The 23393-nt window shown below is 36.0% G+C and overlaps 1 protein-coding gene across 2 annotated transcripts in view; it reads right to left on the minus strand.

Moving 5' to 3' along the window:
• Positions 1-23134, minus strand: part of LOC139142825 (proteasomal ATPase-associated factor 1-like) — a 47982-nt gene extending 24848 nt beyond the window's left edge. The window contains exons 1-10 of one of the 2 annotated variants that reach the window (XM_070712989.1): positions 22969-23134; positions 22780-22820; positions 19452-19618; positions 18277-18366; positions 17562-17660; positions 16919-17069; positions 15553-15747; positions 14465-14556; positions 13133-13248; positions 12192-12274 (exon numbers count right to left, since the gene is read on the minus strand). In XM_070712989.1, coding sequence (XP_070569090.1) covers positions 12192-12274; positions 13133-13248; positions 14465-14556; positions 15553-15747; positions 16919-17069; positions 17562-17660; positions 18277-18366; positions 19452-19618; positions 22780-22820; positions 22969-23030 — 1096 coding nt within the window. In that variant the 5' untranslated portion in view covers positions 23031-23134. The remainder of the gene's footprint in view (positions 1-12191; positions 12275-13132; positions 13249-14464; positions 14557-15552; positions 15748-16918; positions 17070-17561; positions 17661-18276; positions 18367-19451; positions 19619-22779; positions 22821-22968) is intronic. The other variant, XM_070712990.1, reaches the window with a different exon arrangement.
• Between the last annotated feature and the right edge of the window lie 259 nt (positions 23135-23393).

A 23393-nucleotide genomic window follows, 5' to 3' on the forward strand; every position in this document is an offset into this window, starting at 1 on the left:
TATGCTGTCATAATTCACACAAAAAAGGTGATAAAAAACAAGACTAACCAGCTTGTGTAAGACTGCACTGTGTCTCACAAATAAGCTTTCACACATAAATAATGTATTGAGAGTGTCTCTGGAGTAACTGGAAAACACATAATCTCAATGCGTAAAATATATTGAAGTAAAAAGCCTCGGGGTGAAAACAACCACATGATAACATTGTTTCTGTCAAACACCACCTGATGGGAGGCAGTTGAAGAACAAATGATTTCAATATCTTCCAAAAAGAGCAAAACATCACCTTATAACTGAAGATACAAAATTTCCTCACATTACGAGGAAAACCAGTGTTTTCACACAAGTTGGGGAAAATGTGTAAAAGGTGGGGAACAACAACAAAATATCTATTATCTGCACACATGATTGTTGTTATATATAAAGGTTTTTGCTTTGATATAGCTAGGAAAACCCCACTAAAAAACAGGGGAACCCTTATAGAACTTAGGGTTCCATACACTACAAAAAGACTGAATACAAATATATCATCCATCATTACTATGAATTTTACTCCATCTGTGTATGGATATACAAATTCTCTCACTAGACTGATATATACCAACTTCTTATATTATTTTTACAGTAAACAGGGTTTTTGTTTAAGTAGATTTATTGCCTTTGATCTTCTAAATGAGGATGACAATGTATGGATATACAAATCCTCTCACTAGACTGATATATACCAACTTCTTATATTATTTTTACAGTAAACAGGGTTTTTGTTAAGTAAATTTATTGCCTAAATGAGGATGACAATAAAGTTAATATATATGTTATTTTTTAATTACTCTTGTTGTTATCAATATCATCATCATTTTCATTGTCAATACGCTGCATTAATAAGTCATTAAATTGAATATATACCCTTCATGCAAAAAACACATAGTAAGATAATGCAGAGATTCAAATTGACGTTGGTAGACTTAAATATTTGGCTGGAATTTTACATAATTTTCTGACAAATTTGGATGCATTGCTAAAAATATTTCACGAGTCATCCACATATACTGCCTCCATAGTAATAGGATATTTCCAAATGACCTAACTCTTTTTTCTGTAATCAGGACAAAATGTACTAGTTTTTTTACTGGCAGAATGCTCACTCACCTGTTACCTTTAACCTTTGACCTGTCTCTCAACATTGGTCCCACCGCAAAAAAAAACCACAGAACCTGAGCTCTACAGTCAATATGTTAGAAAGGCTACTGACAAAATAATATTTTTTCCTCAAATTTCCTGAATAATATCGGTGACATGGAGCAAAATTTATTTTGAATTTCTTTTTTGTGGACTGATAAATTTTATTGTAATTTTATGTCACTGAATGCTCAGTTTTCACCACAGATGACAAGACACATTAAACACTGATTCATTCATTGCGTAATGAAACAATGAGAGCACAGAAATTGATCAACTACTGAGACAAACTATAACGTCACTGTGCAGAAAATTTGTGGATGATTTTGCAGAATACTTTGAAAAAAATTCAAAGTCAGCAAAATTAAAAGCAATAATTCTTTGCTATTTACTGCTACCAACACAAGGATGAAATTCAATTTCATCATGTCAGATATCCAGATTATTTATAACAACACATACTGTGAATCAGATACAATAATAACAAGAATTATGTAATATACTTATCCTATATAATATGCTGGTACATAATGTCAATATTCATTGGTTTTGACCTTGACATTTATGGCTGTGTCCTAATTAGCATGTGTACTACTCTCATTATGGTTTTTCATTACTTGTAGTGGACTTTGAGAAAATTGATATTGTTTTGTGTATGTTTGTAATACTGTCTGAAATATGAGACACCAATGATAGAGTCGGTTCATATTTCAATTGTGGCTGGATAATATCACGGTTGACATTTAAGGATGTACTGACAATAATATTAAATGTGTTTTGTTTCTTCTAGATTGTTAATTTTAAAATTTTTCCTTTGCATTTCTCATCAAATCAATACTCAAACAGGCCATCTTGCTGGTTAATGAAATATCTGGCAGTGAATTTCAATGATAGATAAAAAATTGTTAAGTCGGGTTTTCTGCTGTTGGGTTCCTCCGGTTGAACACATTTCATGAATGTGATCTCAAAATCAAGGTCAGTGATAACATGTTGCCAGGTCATTGACTTTATCTCTATTCTTTTCTGAGCAACATGAAAAGTTTTTTTGGAATATTGCATCAGTATGAACAGATTTTTTGAGAAAATGTTAATGTACCGTACATGCAGTGCTCTTGGAATGACAAATTTGATAATCTTGTAGTGTGTGTATATCCCTAAATTGATTTAAATACACTGATTAAATCTCAAAAACTATTTTAAAAATGCCTTGATGAAAAAAGGTAGACAGATATTTGGACTCTGAAACTTTTACAATTCTTTTCTGATATACCACTTGTTGGGGGTTCATTTTAAAGCTCTTGGTGTAAGAAAATTTTTCACCAGCTTAGTTCTGTCAAAATTCGAAATTTTTTTTTTCTCCATAAAGTTAACACAGGGATGGTGGCCATTTTGAATTTTAAATATTGGTAAATCTTGGGTTATTTATTTCTTTAGTACCAAAATTTGCACGGTGACCCCGATTTTAATTCTTGATTTTGAAAGAGAATGGTTGAAAGATTCCATAAGGAAAGTTTGAGCAAAAGTTTAAGTCTTTCACTTTCAAGGTGCATACTACCTTAAAGCGGTACAAGCATTGCAACAACTCCAAGCTGTGACCAGGGAACTGCAAAAAAGACAAATCTGTGACCTGGATCACACAAACAGCTCAAAAAAAAACATGACCAGATTAGCCAGTCTGTCAGATACAAATCTATGGCAAATCGCCATCATTAGAGTAATATTTAATCTAAATCAGAATATATGCACATTCATTCTGTCTCGAATCTATTACTCTATGAAAGACTGGCAAAATTCTGTCGGGAATCGACAGAAGAAAGTCTGTGGGTCTAAGGGTAACCATGAGATAAATGTTCATGATAAATTAATAATTGATGCACAAGTCATTATTATCCACACGCGTTTGATACACTAATTAATTACTATTCTATTAATATCTTCATAAGGCTTAGAGCTGTGCATCATACTATTGTGAATTTACTGTGAACTCTGAAATGAAAATTGATCAAAACTTGATGATAAAATGAATTGTAATCAACAAATGATAAATGTGAAAAATAAGAATAATGCGGTCATACAGTCAAAAGAATACTGTGTTAAATTATGCTATTTCTTGTTCATTACAGCATCCCATTAACCATATAAAAATTCATACATCCAAACACTTGATTTCCTTAATATTTCATGGCTGCTATGGCGACAACGGAATCCTCAACAGATTTTTTTCATTCCATCCCTTCAAGACGGTCACACTCAATAACACCTAACAAACATCACGGCTCATCAACATCTGGTGAATGACACTGAGAAACTTCCACGAGAGTGCAATGGACCATAGACAGTACGGCTTTTCTCTACTGTCTATGAACTGACACACTCATTTGAAAATCATAAATTATGACACTAAGTGTTCATTGCTAGATAATAATTTCATACCAGTCATGGAATTGGCCAAAATGCTTGTTTTCAAAAAAGTTTGGCAACAAACACATACTAGATTGATCTTTATGGATATTTAGATGGTACGTAGTGCAATCTGGAATGATTATACGAATGTGTGAGGAAAGGAGAAATTCGAGAATTTTGATGAGAACTAGGAAAGATTGAGGAACAACCAGGAGCAGATGTGTAAAGCTTTACTGCAGACAGTCCAGCCTAGTGGCCGGGTAATCTGTTTACTTAAACTGGGTGAACACGTACATGTAATGTACACAGTACAGTTGGCATATGACCAGACATACTGACTGCCGTGAGTAATCTGCACTGAATTGAGGACACCTCAATAAAACACTGCTGGACACAAATTCTTTTGTTTTAAAGAGTACCACTGGCATCTTTAGCTCTGTGTGTGTGTGCGTGTGTGCTTGTGTCTGTGTACCTGTTGTGTACACGACAGAAGTTATGAACTATACACTCATCCTGGCTCAAAAGACAGTTTTATAGAATACAATATCCGGCAATAACAGCCACAGTAAAACTTTACACGTTGCCATTTTGCCATTGAGGTCTGTGGAAATGTCTGAGAAAAAGCGCAATTGACTATCAACTGTGTAAATACTACACAATAATGACAGCTTTTGTGGTTAACCGCAAACCACTTAACATCTTGTTTCTGAGTATAAATCAAGCTGGAATTAAATGAATTTGACACCTTGTGGTGTGTTTAAAGTACACGCAAACTCTGGAATGTGAACAGTAATGTCGTTGGCTCCTCTGATTGAAATCTGATGGTGAATGCAGAAAATGAAAATGCAAAGCCGAGACCTTTACTGGTCTGATGGTACGACTACAACAGCTTAAAGGGCAGTGAACTGAAATGCACAACACACAACACAGTGGTAAGTAAACTGTGCTGCAGTACTGAACGCAATGGTTGGTAAATTGCAGTGCAGAGCAAATGGGTAGATGAATTGCAATGCAGAACACACTGTTAAATGAACTGCAGCACAGAACACACTGTTAAATGAACTGCAATGCAGAACACACTGGTTAGTGAACTGCAGCACAGAACGCACTGGTAAGTGAACTGCAGCACAGAACGCACTGGTTAGTGAACTGCAGCACAGAACACAGAGGTAAGTGATTTGCCAAGCAAATTTACCAGCAAGAGAACTGCTATATCACAACCAGTCCACTGCGATATCTACAGTATATACGACATGGACAACAGATAGGAGTGATATACAAAACAGACACTAATTAATTGTCACTTTGAATTAATCTTCCATGTCAATGCAATGAACAGAGAACTGTCTACTGGAAGCCACATGACTGTGATAAACGGCAATACAGAACACACTAAGTACAGTGTCTTGTCATTTTGATGACAAAGCAAATCAATTATCAATATACAATTGTAATGCAATTAATACTGGACACTGCACTGTTTTAAAATAGACCGACAAAAAGTGATTTTGATTTGTGATGTCAAAGAAATTGGAAGTGTAAAGTGACACTTGAAATTGATGTGTAATAGACAGAGAACTGAAATGTACCACAATTGGTGAACAGTGCAATGCATGCTGGGGGCACTGTCATGCAATGGATGATGTACTGCAATGCATGCTGGGAGCACTGCCATGCGAGGGATGATGTACTGCAATGCAGGCTGGTGGCACTGCCATGCAATGGATGTACTGCAATGCATGCTGGGGGCAATGCCATGCAACGGATGTACTGCAATGCATGCTGGGGGAAATGCCATGCAATGGATGTACTGCAATGCATGCTGGGGGCAATACCATGCAATGGATGTACTGCAATGCATGCTGGGAGCACTGCCATGCAATGAATAATGTACTGCAATGCATGCTGGGAGCAATGCCATGCAATGGATGATGTAGTGCAATGCAATCAGTCACATTGAACTTTGAATTGTGTTACAACAGACACTTGACAATGAACTCCAATACAGGACATGAATAATTGTAACTGCAACGCTATGCATAAAATATAATTGGTGAATTACACCACAAACCGATGACGATTGATCACCTTCAGCACAACTGACACTGTTGTAAAGGACAGCATTGCAACTGACAATGAACTGTGGTCAATAAAACATTCATAAATCCTGTATTCCAAGCCCAAACACAAATCTGAAATTGCAACTTGTGTAAAAGTTTATTGTTGGTGACAGATGTTGACAATCACAGTGGTTTTATAAATGTAGGGCTGTGACAATAATGCAATGTTTAATGAGTACACACACATGGATTAAAACCCTTTTATAACTCTAAAAATTTCCAGTAATAAGTTCAAAATAAATGAGCGGTAAAGAACTTTTTTGCAGACAAACATGTTTTCTTCAACACATTGCTCTCCATGCATGCCTTGTCCTAGATTTAACGTCTGTTAGTTTGTTGTATGTTTTCCTACAAGTGTCTTCTTAAAACTCTACCACAGTACTTTGGTGAGAGGGGTCTGGCCTACAACAGCCACCCCTATATGACAATGGTATCAACCAACAACCTTGAAAACGGAAGAGCACACAGCTGATTTACAATGAATCTATGTACATTCAGCCAGTGATGTCACTGTAACCTATAAGACAAATGCCTTGACCTTCTGTGACCCTGTAACCACATCCCACAATGCAGTGGGGCACGTCTCCAATGACGATAATGTTGTCATTGACACAAATGCATCTGATTAAAGAATTCACCTGAAATGAACCGGGCATACGTGCAGACGCACATGAAACTCAGCCCCCAACTTGGTAAAGCCACAATTTTCTGAGTGATGTCACTGCCTATCCAAGGAAAATACGTACGTAAACACTGTCGGAAGAATGGACTTGCTGCCGGGTCCACATTGATTGATAACCCCTAACCGGGATACATACGAAATGAAGACCTGAAATACATCAAAGATTGATATGGGGTGGCTGTCATTGAAATCAAATTTTTGACCGATCCAAGTTTGATTATCACAGATTGATAAGAAATATCAGATATCAGTAATATCAAGAATCTAATTGGACTGCAAAAGGTAGTTTTATACATGGCAGGACAGAAGCCAAAAGTAATACTGTAAAAAGTAAAGACTGACTAAGAAAATGAATGTTCAGGGGTCAAACATGTAAGAAAGATCGATACAGTCACTTTCAAAATATGCCAGACTATGGGGTACGCAAGGAAAATGAAGGAGATACATAATTTGTGTTCTAAAAGTTATGATCTAACTTTTTACAGTGTACATCATCATTATAATCCTACTATGATATACACATTGGAGAGAAAATGACATTCTTCTCATGTTGTTCAAGACACTAAGCTATGCCTTGAGCAATAAAGTTATCCACTTATATTCCCATAGCGTTCAATTTTCTTGGTGTCGTTACATTGCAAGGCACATCCAGTTGTTACACTATGAAAAGCTGTTATCTGCTACAACACATGAACTTTGACTATTTTTTTAACGCACTGTAAATATCAACGCCACTTTCTGTTGACAAAGATCATGTCATCCATGACAAATTTTTTCTTCATCTCTCATAAAATTTCCATAAAATTTCATGACTATCCCAGCTTGAGCATTTTTGTTTACACTGAAAACCTCTCATGGAAGCTCACTATATTTCCAGATCAAGAATTTGAAAGTCTTGTTTCGAACCAAAGTCTCATAGGTGTTAACTCTGCGGTCCCATTAAACATAGATCTTAAAATCTAGAAGAAAAAAAATGACCTTTTGTCACAAATGATCATAATTTTTTTCAAAAAGTAGTGCTTATTTTGTTAAGTCTATGATGTCACTATAAAAATTTGAATTTGGACAGAACAAAATTTTGCCTCACGATTGACAAACTTTTTAATGTCAAAGTTCATAGAACTGTGTTACAAGATTATTGAAAGGTGACGTCTTTGAGTAACAGTGGTTAAAATGGCACTAAGTACATTACTTTTACCTAGAACATCATGAACAAGTTTTTGGTGAATACTCCTTTTTAAGGAAGTTGTCTTTTTTTAAACTTAACAATTTGGAAAGGAAAGAAAGAGGCATTTAGTTTCATAATAATTCACAGAAATGATGCTCACACATGCCATCATGACAAACGTACAGAGATTGATAGCAGAAAGATACAAAGAACAGGTGATAACACACCCACAGGGACAGACAACTAAAATATGCCTGTACAGATCATGGTTTATACCTAATACACAAATACAATCACAAATGGCACACACACACACACATACATACACACACAGAGAGCATACACAGAGACAAAATATATGCACGAAAACACAAATATGTATGAACAAAAACAAAAGTCACCAAGAGTTTCTACACACACACACACACACACACACACACACACACACACAGTATACACACGAAGACAAATATGTATGAACAAAAACAAAGTCACAAAGAGTATCTCAAAATTTGCAAAAAAAACTGCATACAACGACAACACGTACTATGTTTTCACTTTTTGAACCAACAACAATGAACGAACCAATGAGATTCAAGCTCTACATCGCACGACTGCCAGATATTTATTACTCAGCGAGTCACGTGTCCTCGTGTGAAGGCCATTTCCTCAATAATTTTAACAAAAGGACAGTTGGTGGATCACGTTCAGGTGAGCATCGAGAAGACTGCAGGATAAATGCAAACACTGAGCCAACAGATAAGCATGTGATATCCACATAGTCAAGAATCCCATACTTCATGAATGATAAAAAGAAAACGTGACTTGCTTTGTCTTGATTTATCTACAGTTTGACCGGTGTCACAATTGACCTGCATACTACAAAAGTACAGACGGTCTCTTAATCGATATTCGATTAAAAATTTCATCCTTTTTCGAAACATTTGAAAGTTTTTTGATCAACAGCCTTTCACAAAAACAGAACCAAGATTTTCATCTAAAATTGAGAGGGGGGACACAACTGTTGGAAGCAGGGCTAAAAAGTCATTGATTTCTTTATGACAGTTTTAGGTAGCAGCTGGTTTTTACAAACGGTATGATTTGATTTTAGCCATCTCTTGCATTAAAATGTACATGTCTGTCCCAGGGAGAGCCGAAGTAAAGCTGTATGATTATGACTGAAAGACGCTTGTATGGAGCATGAAATGTATCAGAAACACATTCTAATAATAAGCTTGTGTATGGACTTGAAAAGTGTCAGATATTTACAGGATCATTACTTGCTTCCACAGATTGCAGATTCAAACTGAACTACAGGTAGTTATCATTTAAAAATAGAAATCATAAAATTGATACATTTGGAGCATTGTAGCCTGGGAGTAAGTATGAATTTCAACCCTGTACATGGCAGGACAGTACAGCAATATAAATACAATTGAAGGGATACCAGTATTATTAGAAATTGTAATGGATATTGCTTTGTGATTTTATGTATCCATATGGACCCGACATCAGGTGACACAGCTGCAAATATTACAAGAATGGAACAGTCTAAAAGAACAGTGACCAAAACTTTTGTTCACTTATTTCTGTTTTTATTTTGTTCTGTGAGCCAACTTCTATTTCTTGATCTGTTCCAAAATGTGTATTGAAACACTGGTTTATCAAAATAGCCTGCAGAACTACAAGCAGTGGTATTACTAAAAACTGGCTTTGTACCTAGATCACTGAACACGTCAGTAAAACCAACTTCTTGATAGCAAACTGGCAAATGAGACACACTGCATCCAATCTGTATTGCTGAACCTACAAAATGGTTTAGAACTAAGACACTGCAAGAAACAGAAATACTGTCAACATGTTACAAAATCTTACAGTTGGTGTGCCTTGAAGACAACACTTGAAATTTCTTGGGTATGTGTCAACTCCAGGGTAGTGGAATGTGTAGGTCAGTTTGCCATGAGTGTAGCTTGGATAGATACTTCTCTACAGTCGCAAACAAAAGACCAGAGTGGGTGTTACAAGGGACACTATTCACCAGACAGTAAGACAGATGTGGTTTTACATGTAGGTGTGGAGACTAGACTTGGCAAGGGAGAGTAGTACGCAATGGATGGGTGTGGTGGAATGTGCCAAAATTGGATGTGAAAAATGGATAGTTCCGGAACTGAAAAATAGTGAGTACAGATTGATGATCCTAAACAGGTATTGATAGGATACAGATGGGTTGGTGGGTACTAGTACTAGGTATGGATGGGTATGGCAAAGCCAGTGGGTGCTGGTGTATGGCTCTTGAAGTAGGCATTATTGGGTACAGAGAGGTGCTGTACATCACCAATAGGTAGTGATGGGTGAGTCTGGTATGGGTACCAATGTGTATAAATGGGTGTGATAGAGCCAATGGTTGATGTATGACTCTTGAAGTGGGCATTCATGTGTATAGAGAGGTGCTGTACATCACCCATAAGGTAGTGCTGGATGGGTCTGGTATGGATAAAGAAGTGTATGGATGGGTATGATAGAGCCAAAGAGTGGTAGTGTATGATTCCTGATAACATGCACTGCGAGTGACAGGTTACAAATGGGTGTTGTACATTGCAGACAGGAAGGGATGGGTAGGTCTGGTATGGCCAGTGATAGCTACAGAAATACAGCAACACCAATGGGTGTGGCTGAACGGATCTGGTACAGGAAATGACGGTTTTGGATAATGTCAGCATCTTCATCAATGTCCCGCTTCCGCACAACATCATTTCTGAATCCCTTGAAAGTCAAAATTCACTGAATGTGCAATTTCTCTGTAATGCCATCTTTTCTTGTCTGAGAATAATGTCTCACAAATATTTAAGCAAAAAGATACCCTCTCCGTCCCATAATGGACGACAGCAAACTCTGCACAACATCATGTACGAGGCAAAGCCAAGTATATTATGGAGTACAAAGTTTGCTTGAGTCCAATATTATGCAATTATTTTATAGTTTTGGCGATGCCAGTGAATTTGTAGATGTAGGAAACATCTTTGGCCACAATACTGGATAATCAGATACATTATCCGCAATAATCTGGAGGATGACGTCGCAAAATTCACTGGTATTGATAGAGCTTTAATATAATATAATATAAAACAGAATTCAGACTACTACAAATATGGAATTAACAATTCATTCCTTGAGTGAATGAAATGCACAACACCTGTTGCTGTTCTATCATCAAGCTGTGGGACAATATTGTTGTACGACAAAAGATATGATTTTATTGTTTGCAGAGATAAAAATGGAAAATCCCAATGAAATATCATGAAAATTTACTTCTTTAAGGAATGACATTTGAAAATTGAATATTAGGCTAAAAAAATTGTTTCTGGTCCTTGAAATTCAGCAAAAGTGATGCGGCAAAGTGGTTTTCTTTTTTTTTTCTTCTTCTTTCTTTTTTTTTATTCCTAACAATGCTGGTTTGGCACTATTGATGCAACAGTTATTGTCTTTTATCACTGGCTGCATAATACTTCCGTTTTCTTTTTAGCATTTTTAGACATGCAAACAGGGATATCAAAGATAGCTGTACTGATGAGTATGTAATCCTCCCAAAAAAGACATGAGGCGCAGATTCTGAAATGACGTACACAGTGACCAGAAATGATCTTTTTGTTTACTTGGCCTTACAAAAATATTATTCTGTAAAAGCTAGGCAGCTAAAATTTCATTATTCCATTACTAAAGATAGGTTCTGAGAATGCATCAATCTTGCAATAAGGACAGTGCGTGGGCTTCATTTTTACTTGAAATGCATAATTAATACCAGACTCCCACTGCCTATGCTATTATTAGTCAAAATTATCAATAATTCAGTCGCCTAAAATCATGTTGTGGCAAGAAAGTTATCAAATATTGTTATTAATTGCCAAGTCAATGTCATTTCACAGAAAAGCAATGAGTCAATATAAATAAAGGATCCAAATTAATTATTCAAAAATGTTAATCCACGATGAAATATTTAGAGTTCTGTGTTGACACGTTGTAATGTGTGAACAACTCATAATTTGGTTACTCGTGCTTGGTTCACATCCAACAGTATCGATAGAAAAGAGTTGAATTGGCTCGACTTAAAGGTCGTACGCACTTTGAAATATAAAATTTTGAATTTTTTCTCAAACTTTTTCCGAAGGAAGTTCTAAACCATTCATTTTTCACAATTAAAAACAAAGTAAGCAAACCAAGCAAATATTGGTATTAGAGAAACAAATTATGTGAAATTTACCAATATTTCATATTCAAAATGGCCACCATCTTTGTGTTTGGAGAAAAATTAAATTATAGATTTTGACAACAAGACAGTGAAAAATTTTAAATATTTGAATGTCTGAAAAACTGTTCTCAAGGTGTATTCTTCAATAAATTATTCAAATTTTGCATTTAGTTCTAGAGTAGGCGTAAAGACTTAAAAACTTTCCAAAAACACTGAAAATGTGGTAATCCATGAGATTGCCGCCCACAAATGAAGTTAACTATGAGAGAGATGTTAAGGTCACAGGTCAGAATGGGAAAAGAGAGTTGACTTGTGGGAGGAGTTAGAGAAGATTCTGTTGTACGGTGGTTCTCAGAGATAGGAGTGGGAGTTATCTGCACCCACTAATCTTACCTGTACTTGCAATAAATCTATTGTTATGGCTCAACAAACAAAGAACCGGTGACCTTGACTTCTGAATCTCTCTGTATGGTGCGCTAAAGAAAAGAAAACATGGCAGAGACCTCTGTTACTTCAAGAACAAATACTTTTGTTTTTCTGTGATTTTGTTTTTATCACAAGAATGTCTGTAAAAGGTCATGCTATTTGCTGACTGGCTTTGATTTAGGATGGGACGGAATGAATCATTTAAAAATTTGCAGGGTTCATGAAAGTGACCCTTGTTCTAATTTTTGACAATGAATCAACAGCTGGGTGACATTGAACTTTGTGTTACAATGCCGTACTATGCCTGGCTGAAGTTACACACAGGGATACAGTTACTGTATCAAATATGCCATTGTTCTGGAATTATGTGATTCACTTCCATTCTTTACTGGCTAGTCCTGCTGAAGTTTTCATTCTTTGAGATTTGATGTGTTTTTTTCTACCTTCATTTAGAGACTAACAATACTAACTTGGCACAAACACTAAGTAGGCAGATTTTTTGAGAAATATTTTAATACAACCCACGAAAGTGGCAACCACAAGTTTTCAATTATAATTATTTAATCAAGACCATCTGATGACTTACAAAATGGTTCAACAGTACATTGAAGTTTTCAAAATGCACACGACAAGAAAACATTTGAAGAAAAAGATTTCTGGAATGTAGTATTTTTATTGGTATGACTCTAACACTTGATAGTATACCAAATGACTGTCAACCGTTGTCACTTCCAACCGTTGTCACTGAATTCTTGACTATTTAAAATTGGCAACCACAAAATTTGCATTTTTGGCATGTAACCTGGTACAAAATTTGGAATTTTGTGAGCTGTTTATAAGCTTCACCAAACTAATAAAATCTAAGGTCACGTTGAGGTCATGAACACAGCATATTGGTTTTCCCTTACCTTGTATTCCTTATATCTAGAATGTAAATATGTCCATCTTGAGTTCCACCAATCACATGAGTAGAGGACAATGAAGCACAGCAATTGAACGCTGCTGAACCGTTAAATTCAAACACCTGCCAATAGGATTCTTTGGTACATAAAAATGGCAATACTGACATCAAATGATCACGACAGTTGTTTCTGATTGGTCAATTAGCTTGCAAAAACTGTACACAAGCAGGTTAGCCCCAGTTGCATGAACAGTATATTCTACAAGATTTCATTTCCTGGGGCACTGCACATTGGCATCGAATTCTTTGACTTTGTTGACTTTGAATAGTCAAATTATGACACAATATTGTTAATAAAAAAGCCCCTGAGAATGTCAACCATAGATTGTTAAAATTTGCAAGAATCTCAGACAGGGATTATTTTTTGCACAAAGGCACTGTCCTGTAAAAATAGACACACACCAACAATGACCAAATTGGGGTGTCAGCTGATCACTTATCTCAGATAACATTCTCATTCAATCAAGCAAAGATGCGGCTAATATCATAAATGCAAAACCTTGTATATTTTGTTGTTGTTTACATATATGTCAATGTAGCATATTCACTAAGGTAACAGCATAAGTCACTCTGATATTCTCCAACAATGTTACTCAGCCTTATCACAGAAGCTCCTTATCTTATATTGCCCATTGTGTTAGTTAAAGTCCTGTTGGCTATATCGTTTTGCATTTTACTTACCAAACCAATCCTATCAAATCTTTACAAAGATGTTTTAAATTCCTGTTATTAAGCCACATTGTCTTTGAAAATGTCACTCTTTCAATCCTCAGTGATGAATTCGGTGAGTTAAATTCAGGCACTTATGCATACATTTACAATGCAATGTTTGAGTTGCAACTCAAAAGTTACCGAGTTATCAAAATCAAAGTTGTGCACTTGTCACCAAAGTTTGAAAAGCAATCCATTGTTACATTTCAGTCGGCACTTTTACATAAATTCCATTTGATTTCAAACCATTGTCCAAAAATTGCAAAAAGATATAGCCAATGGGGCTTTAACACCAATGTTTGAAAAACAATCCATTGTTACATTTCAGTCAGCATTTTTACATAAAATTCCATTTGATTTCAAACCATTGCCCAAAAAATGCAAAACGATATAACTAATGGGGCTTTAATTACCAGTCATTTCTTTGGCATGTTAACAATAAAAGCAAACTGGAAGATCCACTCCATGGGGTCTGACACCAAATCCTACAGAGGGAGCTAGAAGAGGAGCGCCCTCTAGCGACTGATCTTCATGGACAAATATGAGGGCTGACAAAACTCCATCTTACCGACTGTCTACTGTGTAAGCCTATGCCCTGAAGGACACCATCTTCTCTGGCAAGTAACAACAGTTTTCCTTCTGTACCAATTTCCCGTTCACCTGCAAGTAACAGTTTATTTACAGTCTCTGAAGGAGCCACACAAACAAAATAATTAAACACTTTGCAGTGAAAATTATTGATATGTCTGGCTATATTTTGCTCCTAACTGAACTAGTGAGTCATTGTCTTAAAATTTTGCTGAAATGTTGGATTTCCACCAATTTCATCAGGAGGCATCATGGGCCAGTGGCTAGAGCAGTGGACTCACGATCAAAGGATGGCGAGTTCGAGCCCCGGCATGGCTGTGGTGTTGTGTCCTTGGGCAAGGCACTTTATTCCTCATTGCTTCTCCCCACCCAGGAGTGATGGGTACCTGGTAGGACAGAGGTTGTAATGTGTGTGTTTAGCTCTGCTGCGCTTATTGGCTGCACATGTGAGCTGTTGCTTGCTCCCCAGGGAGTTGAGTGGTATCATATTAGGTCCAGTGACCAGGGGTAATAATAATTGTAAAAAAGCGCCTTGATCACATGTACTTGTGGATATGTGCGCTATATAAGAACCCAATATTATTATTATTATTATTATTATTATAATTTTGGACACATTGGAGAATGAATGATCTTAAAAACCCATGAAAATTACACAAATGCTTGCATAAAAACTCAGTTAATTTGCTACCTCTTGCTATTATAAAGAAAAAATATCCTGACCATATTATTTTTCTCATCTGAAAAAACAATGAATTATTTTGAAAAATTGTTTGAAATTGATTGGTCAAGAAGTGCTATCATGCCATAAAGTAAAACAATGTGGTAGTCAACCCTCCCGTGGCTTTTTGAAGAACGTGGATCCCTGGGATCTGATGGTCCAGCACTGTTAAGACTTGCTACTACAACATATTGATTTTGTGAAATAAAGAAGTTTTCTTAGGGGGTCCCTCCCATAGCTTTTTGAAGCTACTAGATTCCTGTAAAGTTTTCTTACAAAAAATTTTAATTTGACCACGGCGCCCCCAAGTGACAGGGGTTGATATCAATGAGGCAGAAATTACTTACTTTGTGAATTCTGTGGTGTTCCCAAGTTAACAGCATTATTGGCAACGCCAATGTTACATCCATTGATAGGACAGCCACACTTTGCTACAGTATCCAGACATGCTGAGCGTCCACAATCCCATAGTTTTGCCATGCCGTCACGTGCACATGATACAATATTTCTACCTTTGTCTACAATTGCTGTATCTGTAATACCTAGTGCAATGCAATGGAAGTTATAGAAAACATAGTGTAACCTGTTCACCCCTAATTCCCTGTAAAAGAGGTCTACATACATCATTAACAACAATGCCTTTGGGCCAAACCATTGATGCAAATGGGTTACTAAATGCACACAGACTATGATACCCCAGCTATGATTACATCTTTTATATGACTTAGTTTGATTCTTATGAAGAATGTGATATGAACTGCATTGATATAAAACACTCAGTACTTCCATGAATATATATGTGGGAAAAGGTGATCAATAGACCTCAGTAAAAGAAAATCTGCCAAAAGAAAGGAAAGACTTTGTTTCTCATACTTGTGCGCATCTATCTAGACTTGCTACGTCAGACTTTTTTGCACTTGCTTGAAAAAATTAAACAACATAAAACTGACAGTGTATTGTACACAACAGAAGATATCACTATCTGTGTATACTGTCACGGTATCATCATCAACTTGCTGCATGCTAGCATTCCTGTCTTGTTCTTTTCACCTCAGCAGTTGGAACAGTTTTGTAAGAGTCCAAGGATGAGAAACAATCATACAATATTTTGGACTTTATTGAGCAAATGTCATTTTTGTAATCTCAATCGTTTACAAATGATTTGCGAGTTGAAAGTCTATGGCATATTACCTTACCAGTAGTGTGAACCTATCAATCATGGAATGTGATTTGAGTGGAAAAATGACCTCAAAACATGACCTGACAGGTGTGACCTTGATGTGACCTTCCTACAGAGCCGACCCTAAAAGTGTGATCTACCCACATTGACCTACCCATAATGCAATCTACAAGGTAACATACCAACAGTATGACAAGTGTGACCTTGATGTGACCTTTGCAGAGTGACCCCAGACATCACGCTACTGACATTTGACCCACACATATGACCTACCAACAGAGATATATACCATTACGGGAAAGCTCCATTAACTTGGGAATACCCGACTTCCCTAGAGGATCAATTTCACAGACCTGCCTTTCCTACAATGGCACTACAATAGCACCAGCTGGATTAGATAAACATAACAATGGAACATTCACACCTTGAGGATTAAAAGTCTTCTGTTTGTCACCCGAGTTGGTCAGGCAAGGACTCGGGTTTCAGGTACCATGCAAGTTAATGCAGCCTTCCCCTAATGCACAGCAACATACCTGCCGTATGACCTCTCAGTGTCACAGGACAACTACCGTCTTCAACTGACCATATCTTCAGCTGCATATCTGATCCACCACTTAGCACCACAACTCCAGACGGGAAAAACTGACAACAGTTCACATCTCCCACATGACCCTTAAACTCTCTCTGGGAAAACAAAGGAAAGGAAAAAAAGACAGGAACGGGATATTTCAGTCAATTTCCTTGAACCTGATGAGTACTATATAGATTTGTAATTTCAAAGATATTGATACTACCTGGAAAACCTTCACAAACATCTCAAATATCACAATATTGGATTGCTCAAAGCAAAATGGTATCGTCTTTTGATGTGGGAAAATTTCTGTCACAGAGCAAATCTTGCAACACTTTTCCAAAAAACATTCTATGATCTTGTGTGGCTCTCAGCTACAAATACCTAGATGCAATGGTTAAAAGGATATGAAATACTGAAAATGAAAATTGTACCGTAGAGGGTGTGTTTGTAAGACTTGGTTAGCTCTACATGAGAGCGAAATGATCAGTTGCCATGGAGATGGCTGTTTAAGTTTCTTTGTATTGGGATAAATGCCGTTGCCTTCAGTACATTACTCTATCTCTCAACACAGCCATGATAACTCTGCTGACGTTAAAACTCACCCGAACAGCGCCATCACTGGTTTGCCATACCAGCAACTTGCCATCATCAGCTGCAGACACTCCCAAAGCACCGCCTGACGAAACATCAACGCTGACAATCTGCCAATCAAATTCAAGGAACAAAATTATTATGTTACATCCCATGATTCTATCTGATTTGGATGTATAATTTTGCACTATTGTCTTTCATCACATTTTAACTATACATAGGCTTTGTTGCTTTCATAATCTCAAAATACGTTTGTTGAGAACAGAAAGATGAGAATTAATTCATTTACTAACGACAGTGTTGAAGTTACTCATAGTTTTATTGAAAACACTTCCAATCTCTGTAATTTAAACTGTAGTGACACATCTAAGGATTCTGCACACTACAGTATTTCAAAGAGTTTCTTGCCCTTGTGACTTTCTTGCTGTCGTTTGTGCATATTTGTGTATTTCTCACTCAAATTTTTTCTGGTTGGTTGAATTTATCAACTTCTTGTACCAGTAAGTTTGTCTGAATTGGGCTACCTTTAGGCCATCTTGACAAGGACAACATAAAATAAACATAATAAAAACACTATGAAAGATATTTTGAAATTAAAGATAGTATGAAAAATAAACACAGAGTTGTCAGAGTAAAAATATGAGTAGAAATTCAGTAAAATTACAATGCATATCTCCACTTACTGGTATAAAATAGGTAAAAACATCAGAGAATTTTGTGTCTTACACTTTTGTTATGTAATCCTTGGTAATCCTTTGCTGGTGAAATAAACTTGGCTGTGATTGGTTCATCTGTATAAGTCACCACCAAGGACTTCTATGATAATATAAAAACACAAACAATGAACTATTTCAGTAAATATCAGATACTTCAAGAGAACGTGATGTTATGACATAGATTGTTTATGGGTATGTCTACTGAATAAACACAGAGAGCAAACTGTACCAATAAATGCATCAAAACATTTTAATGATAGAAGCACATTAATTTCTGTGTATTTGATTTTTTGTCCTTCAGGACTGCCTTGGCAAATTATGGAATGTTTTTAGGGTGCCCTGTCAATATTCCTAAAGAGATCCAATTTTTCATAACACATAACAGAGACTATACTGTCAGTATTTCAACGTTTTCAATTTTTCCAATGGATGTTATTGGCTGAATTTAGTCACAACACAAGTTGCTATGCAACCACAAGCTAGTACAGACTTTATGCCATCCTTTACAAGTAGTTTCAGTATTGTGCTCCAGCTATAAAGAGACCTTGTAACATTCACGGCAAGGAAACTGACGACAAAAGCTGGAGAGGTCTTTAACTGAACAACTGATAAAACCAAGCTTTGTCAATGACAATTTACTTTACACTTTCAAATCTGTCCACATTTAAATTCTCCTGAACCTCAAAGCCAATGCTAATGCTAACGTCACATAGTGTTACTTCTCATGGCAGTTACCATGGCAACTTGTATGACACTATTTCTACAGAACTGCCATTGTTAGTGTTACGAAATCTCAGTTGTAAATAGCAGTACATGACATTGAAGATATTGTATAGCATTGGAATACAGTATACTTCAAGGACATTCTGAGAACTCACACAAATATTGAAAGCTTTTCAACAAGTCTTGTTTTTTTGCACCATTTCCTACGACATCATCTCTATAGCAGTCATTAACAAATTTTCAGACATGAAAATCTGGTCTTTTCTGACAGTCTAGCATTGATACAGACACAGCAAATATAGTAAACAAACAGCAAACTGACCGAATAATACCATCATTTTGTTAAGAAATGTAGACCTAATTGTTTTTTATCATTCTTTTTAAATTTTATGACTGAATCAAACTTACCCGTCATAGATTCTCAACCAAGGAAAACTATTACAATAGAAAATAATGAGTTACCTTCAAGCAATCATCCTCACTGCATGTCCAAGTCCCATACTGAGGCTGTGACCTTTGACCTACCTCTGACACTGCATCCACTCGGAACCCCTCAGAAGCAACCACAACGGGAATGTTGTTGGCATTGACACCTTGAGATTTCAGCTCTCCTTGAACACTGGGTTGGCCTGGCAAGAGGTCAATAACCTTTCTGAATCAGGTTCAAGAACACCCGATGGAAAAGATAATGTTTACAATCAAAATTTTACACAGGAGGACAGAGTATATGTGATGGTACATTTGTCCTCCAAACACACATAACCATGACTCATGCATGAAGGAGTTGAAGGTGGTCATTTTGATTTTAAATCTGTAAACAAACTGGATATAGAAAGCTATCTCACTGAGAAAATTAGACCCTTCTACCCCTTTTATCTGAGTACAGAAGTCCAAGCTCAGCACTGAAAATTAGAAAGATTTATCCACAGTGTGCTTGAAAAAGGTAGAGATGCCCTGTGCAACATTTTTTTCAGGAAAGCAGAATTAAAATCAACTTTTGTCAGCTTTGACACTGCATGTCAAAAATCTGATGCATAAAGTTTTTTTGAAAAAATCATAAAATAGAAGTACTTTCAATATGACTATATTTCAAAATAGTATAATTGACTTTAACCCTTTGAGCACTGTAATTTTCTCCCGCCAAAATTTTAGTGCAAAATTTTATCAATTTTTATGAATTTTTCTGTAATTTTTTGATAATTTTGGACCAAATAGACATCACATTTCACTTGCTACAGATCTTTCTCAAAATTTTGGCAAAAATCTTAGAAAAATTGACGGGGGTTTATTTTACAAAGGGGACAAAAATAGACTTTGGCGCTCAAAGGGTTAATATTTCAAATGGTGTATGTACGCTGAACAGTTTTGAACATGAGCACTCCATTTTCAGCCGAGAGGCTTGCAGATGAAAGTCATTTAGTCTTGTGGATGGTTTGTAGTTTGCGTAATTACATCAACCTTCAAAATCACCGGCTGTCTAAGAAACTCCATAAAACACAACATTTTTACTTCTTTTTTTATTTTTTATTTTTTAAATGTTTGTGTTTTCAGAAGTAATGATTTGGTGACATTACTGACAGCTTCATTTGTTAATTAATTAATTCATCAGTACCAAGCAAACCTCTGAAATCTTAATATCACTGCCACATCAAGCATCCAAAGTTTACCTTCACATGTAAATTCTCATCATTAATGGCAACAAATCTATCTGGTCACTGGCTACTGTTCATCAGCCAGGGCTGATGGGAGGAGAAGACCAGTTGATTGTACAGTGCTTAAAGGTATACAGTCACCTGTAATCTAAATATGTCCATATATGGTCAAAGGGCCAGGGTGTTCCTTGGTATTCAAAATGACCATGTGACGGCGCTGATTTTAAAAAGTGGCCACCCGTTTAAAATCTGTGATTGGTTAGATTTTCTCTTTCCATGGTAACTGTGGCAAAATTGGAACAAGTGACAGTATACCTTTTATCTCTCACTTTCAAAGTGGTAATAACATACAATGTCAGTATTTGTAAGAATATTCATACAAAGAAAAGGATTCATCTTCAACATTTTACTTGTATACATCAGGACATTTTCTTCCTTATTGAATGAATACTTGTAGTTTAATAAGAGTCGTAAAGCAAGTTTATACAGGTTGAATTTCTCATCTAAAATTTCATAATCTTCCAGGACTTCATCTGTTATTATTAAAGGGACATAAACTGTAACTTGTGGCAAGTTTTTCAGTATTCTGCTTCTGTATATCAACTACCATGTCTAACTCTAATCGGTTTGTCATGCTGAAATTTTGAGTATTCTTTTTGTCAACACAGCTTGAATGTGTGTAGTGATCATTGTTTATTGTTTACAAATGAATTCTAGTCCGGACTTGAACGCAATTTTCAACAATAACAATGTAGATTATACTCATATAGGTTGTGTTGATATGCTAAATACTTGGCATTAAATTACAGTTTAGGGATTCAATACAGAAAGTGTTGGGAAACCACAAAATATAAGTTCTGAAAAAATAGCCAAAAGATATAGCTTATGGAGCTTTAACTTCCTTCTGACAACGTCTTGCTGATCAAATGGCAAGCATCAGGTTCAAATTTAAAAAATCACACTCTATAGTAGCATAATACATCGTCAAGAGTTAAATAATTACAGCACATCACTTAAATTTTCAAATTCAGTATGTTTCAACGGCAAAGCCGCCAAAGTATTCTACACTTTCATCCTTGTCTTGATAACTTCGGACACGAACTGGGAATTTTATAAGTGACTCCATCTGCAAAAGGCTGTGTCATAAATCACACCTGTGACCATATTAGTCCCTTTGTCATTGTTGCCTGCCTCTCTCAACCACTTCAAGATACTGACAAATCTGAACTGTTCAACATGTTCCCAATAATGAACTCAGTCTCGGTTTCAGTGAAGACTAAAGTCAATTATTTCAAAAATATAAATCAAGTATCAGAAGCTTCAGTCTCTTTATATTGCTGTGAACAAGTACAATCTAGTTTTCCTTTTATCATGCCTTCTCCATTCTGCTTTCCATGGATTATGGATTGTTTTGGCAGTTGAAAAGAAATTATTGTAAAATTATCTGCTCCTAAAATACAGTTATTCCGTCTGTCTGATGATCGCCGGATGCATGAAACTTAAGTAACAAGTATTATATATATATATATATATATATATATATATATATATATATATATATATATATATATATATATATATATATATATATATATATATGTATATATATATATAATATATGAGTGTGTGTGTATATATATATATATGAGTGTGTGTGTGTATATATATATATATATATATATATATATATATATATATATATATATATATATATATATATATATATATATATATGAGTGTGTGTGTGTGTATGTGCAATGGACTATTATTTATAACACTGTTTTTAGCATCAAGCACTGTAATTTCTCACGAGGATATCTCTATTCTTTGATATCTTCATGCATCGTGAATTCAAAGTTTTATTCAATTTTTGTAAAAATGCCAGTAATCAGTGTTTGTATTTGCTAGTAAAGTTTACATATTGTCATATTCACATTCGCACAGAGAAATATGAATGACTTTTCAGCGATGTAACTTCACAGCACATGCACTGCAGCTAATGTACAGCCAGAGCTTTGACAACCCAGACTGCTGTAACTGTAAATGTAAGTTTGATCGCTCTCCTGGAATTCATCACCGGCCCGCATAAAACTCACAGTGGCGATCAAACCGAATTCAAAATATTAAATTAAACTCACCTATCTTGTTGAATGATATCCAAGCGTGGCCTTCTGATTCCCTGAAACATGACGACAAAGGCGTGGATTGGGGTTGATTCGAAATACTTCCGGTCACAGAACGACATGAATTAAAATCAGTAGTGTGCGTAAAGCTCTACATCTTCAAGAATCATGACCTGAAACTTTGTTGCCCAGTTGTATACAAACCTTAGCGCCTCATCCCAGTCACATTGCACTATCATGCGCGCCGCCATCTTGTTTATGGGCATTCAAACTATGAGGGCGCTCTGATGATGACACTGTAAATTTTCGTGCCGACAGCGATACGTCATTCTGCATGTTGTTGTCTGTGATATTAAGGTGATGTATTTTCTGAGGGGTAATTTTGAAATTAATGGAAGATTATATATTTTAATACCACAGTCAGCTGATACCTACATGGGTCGGTAATTTTGTTGACGACGAGAATGAGGATAATAAAAAATGATCAGATTTGAGACAGGTATCGGCCTAGGAAAGTAGGAAAAACTTCGCATAGGCCTACTTTTAGGTCTATGTATGTTTGTTCTTCAATGTCGTCACCAATAACCCAATTTTTTATCACGTGAAAGATCAAGAATCCGTGGCAAAAC

Source organism: Ptychodera flava, chromosome 10 (genome assembly GCF_041260155.1).
Source record: "Ptychodera flava strain L36383 chromosome 10, AS_Pfla_20210202, whole genome shotgun sequence".
Taxonomy (NCBI): domain Eukaryota; kingdom Metazoa; phylum Hemichordata; class Enteropneusta; family Ptychoderidae; genus Ptychodera; species Ptychodera flava.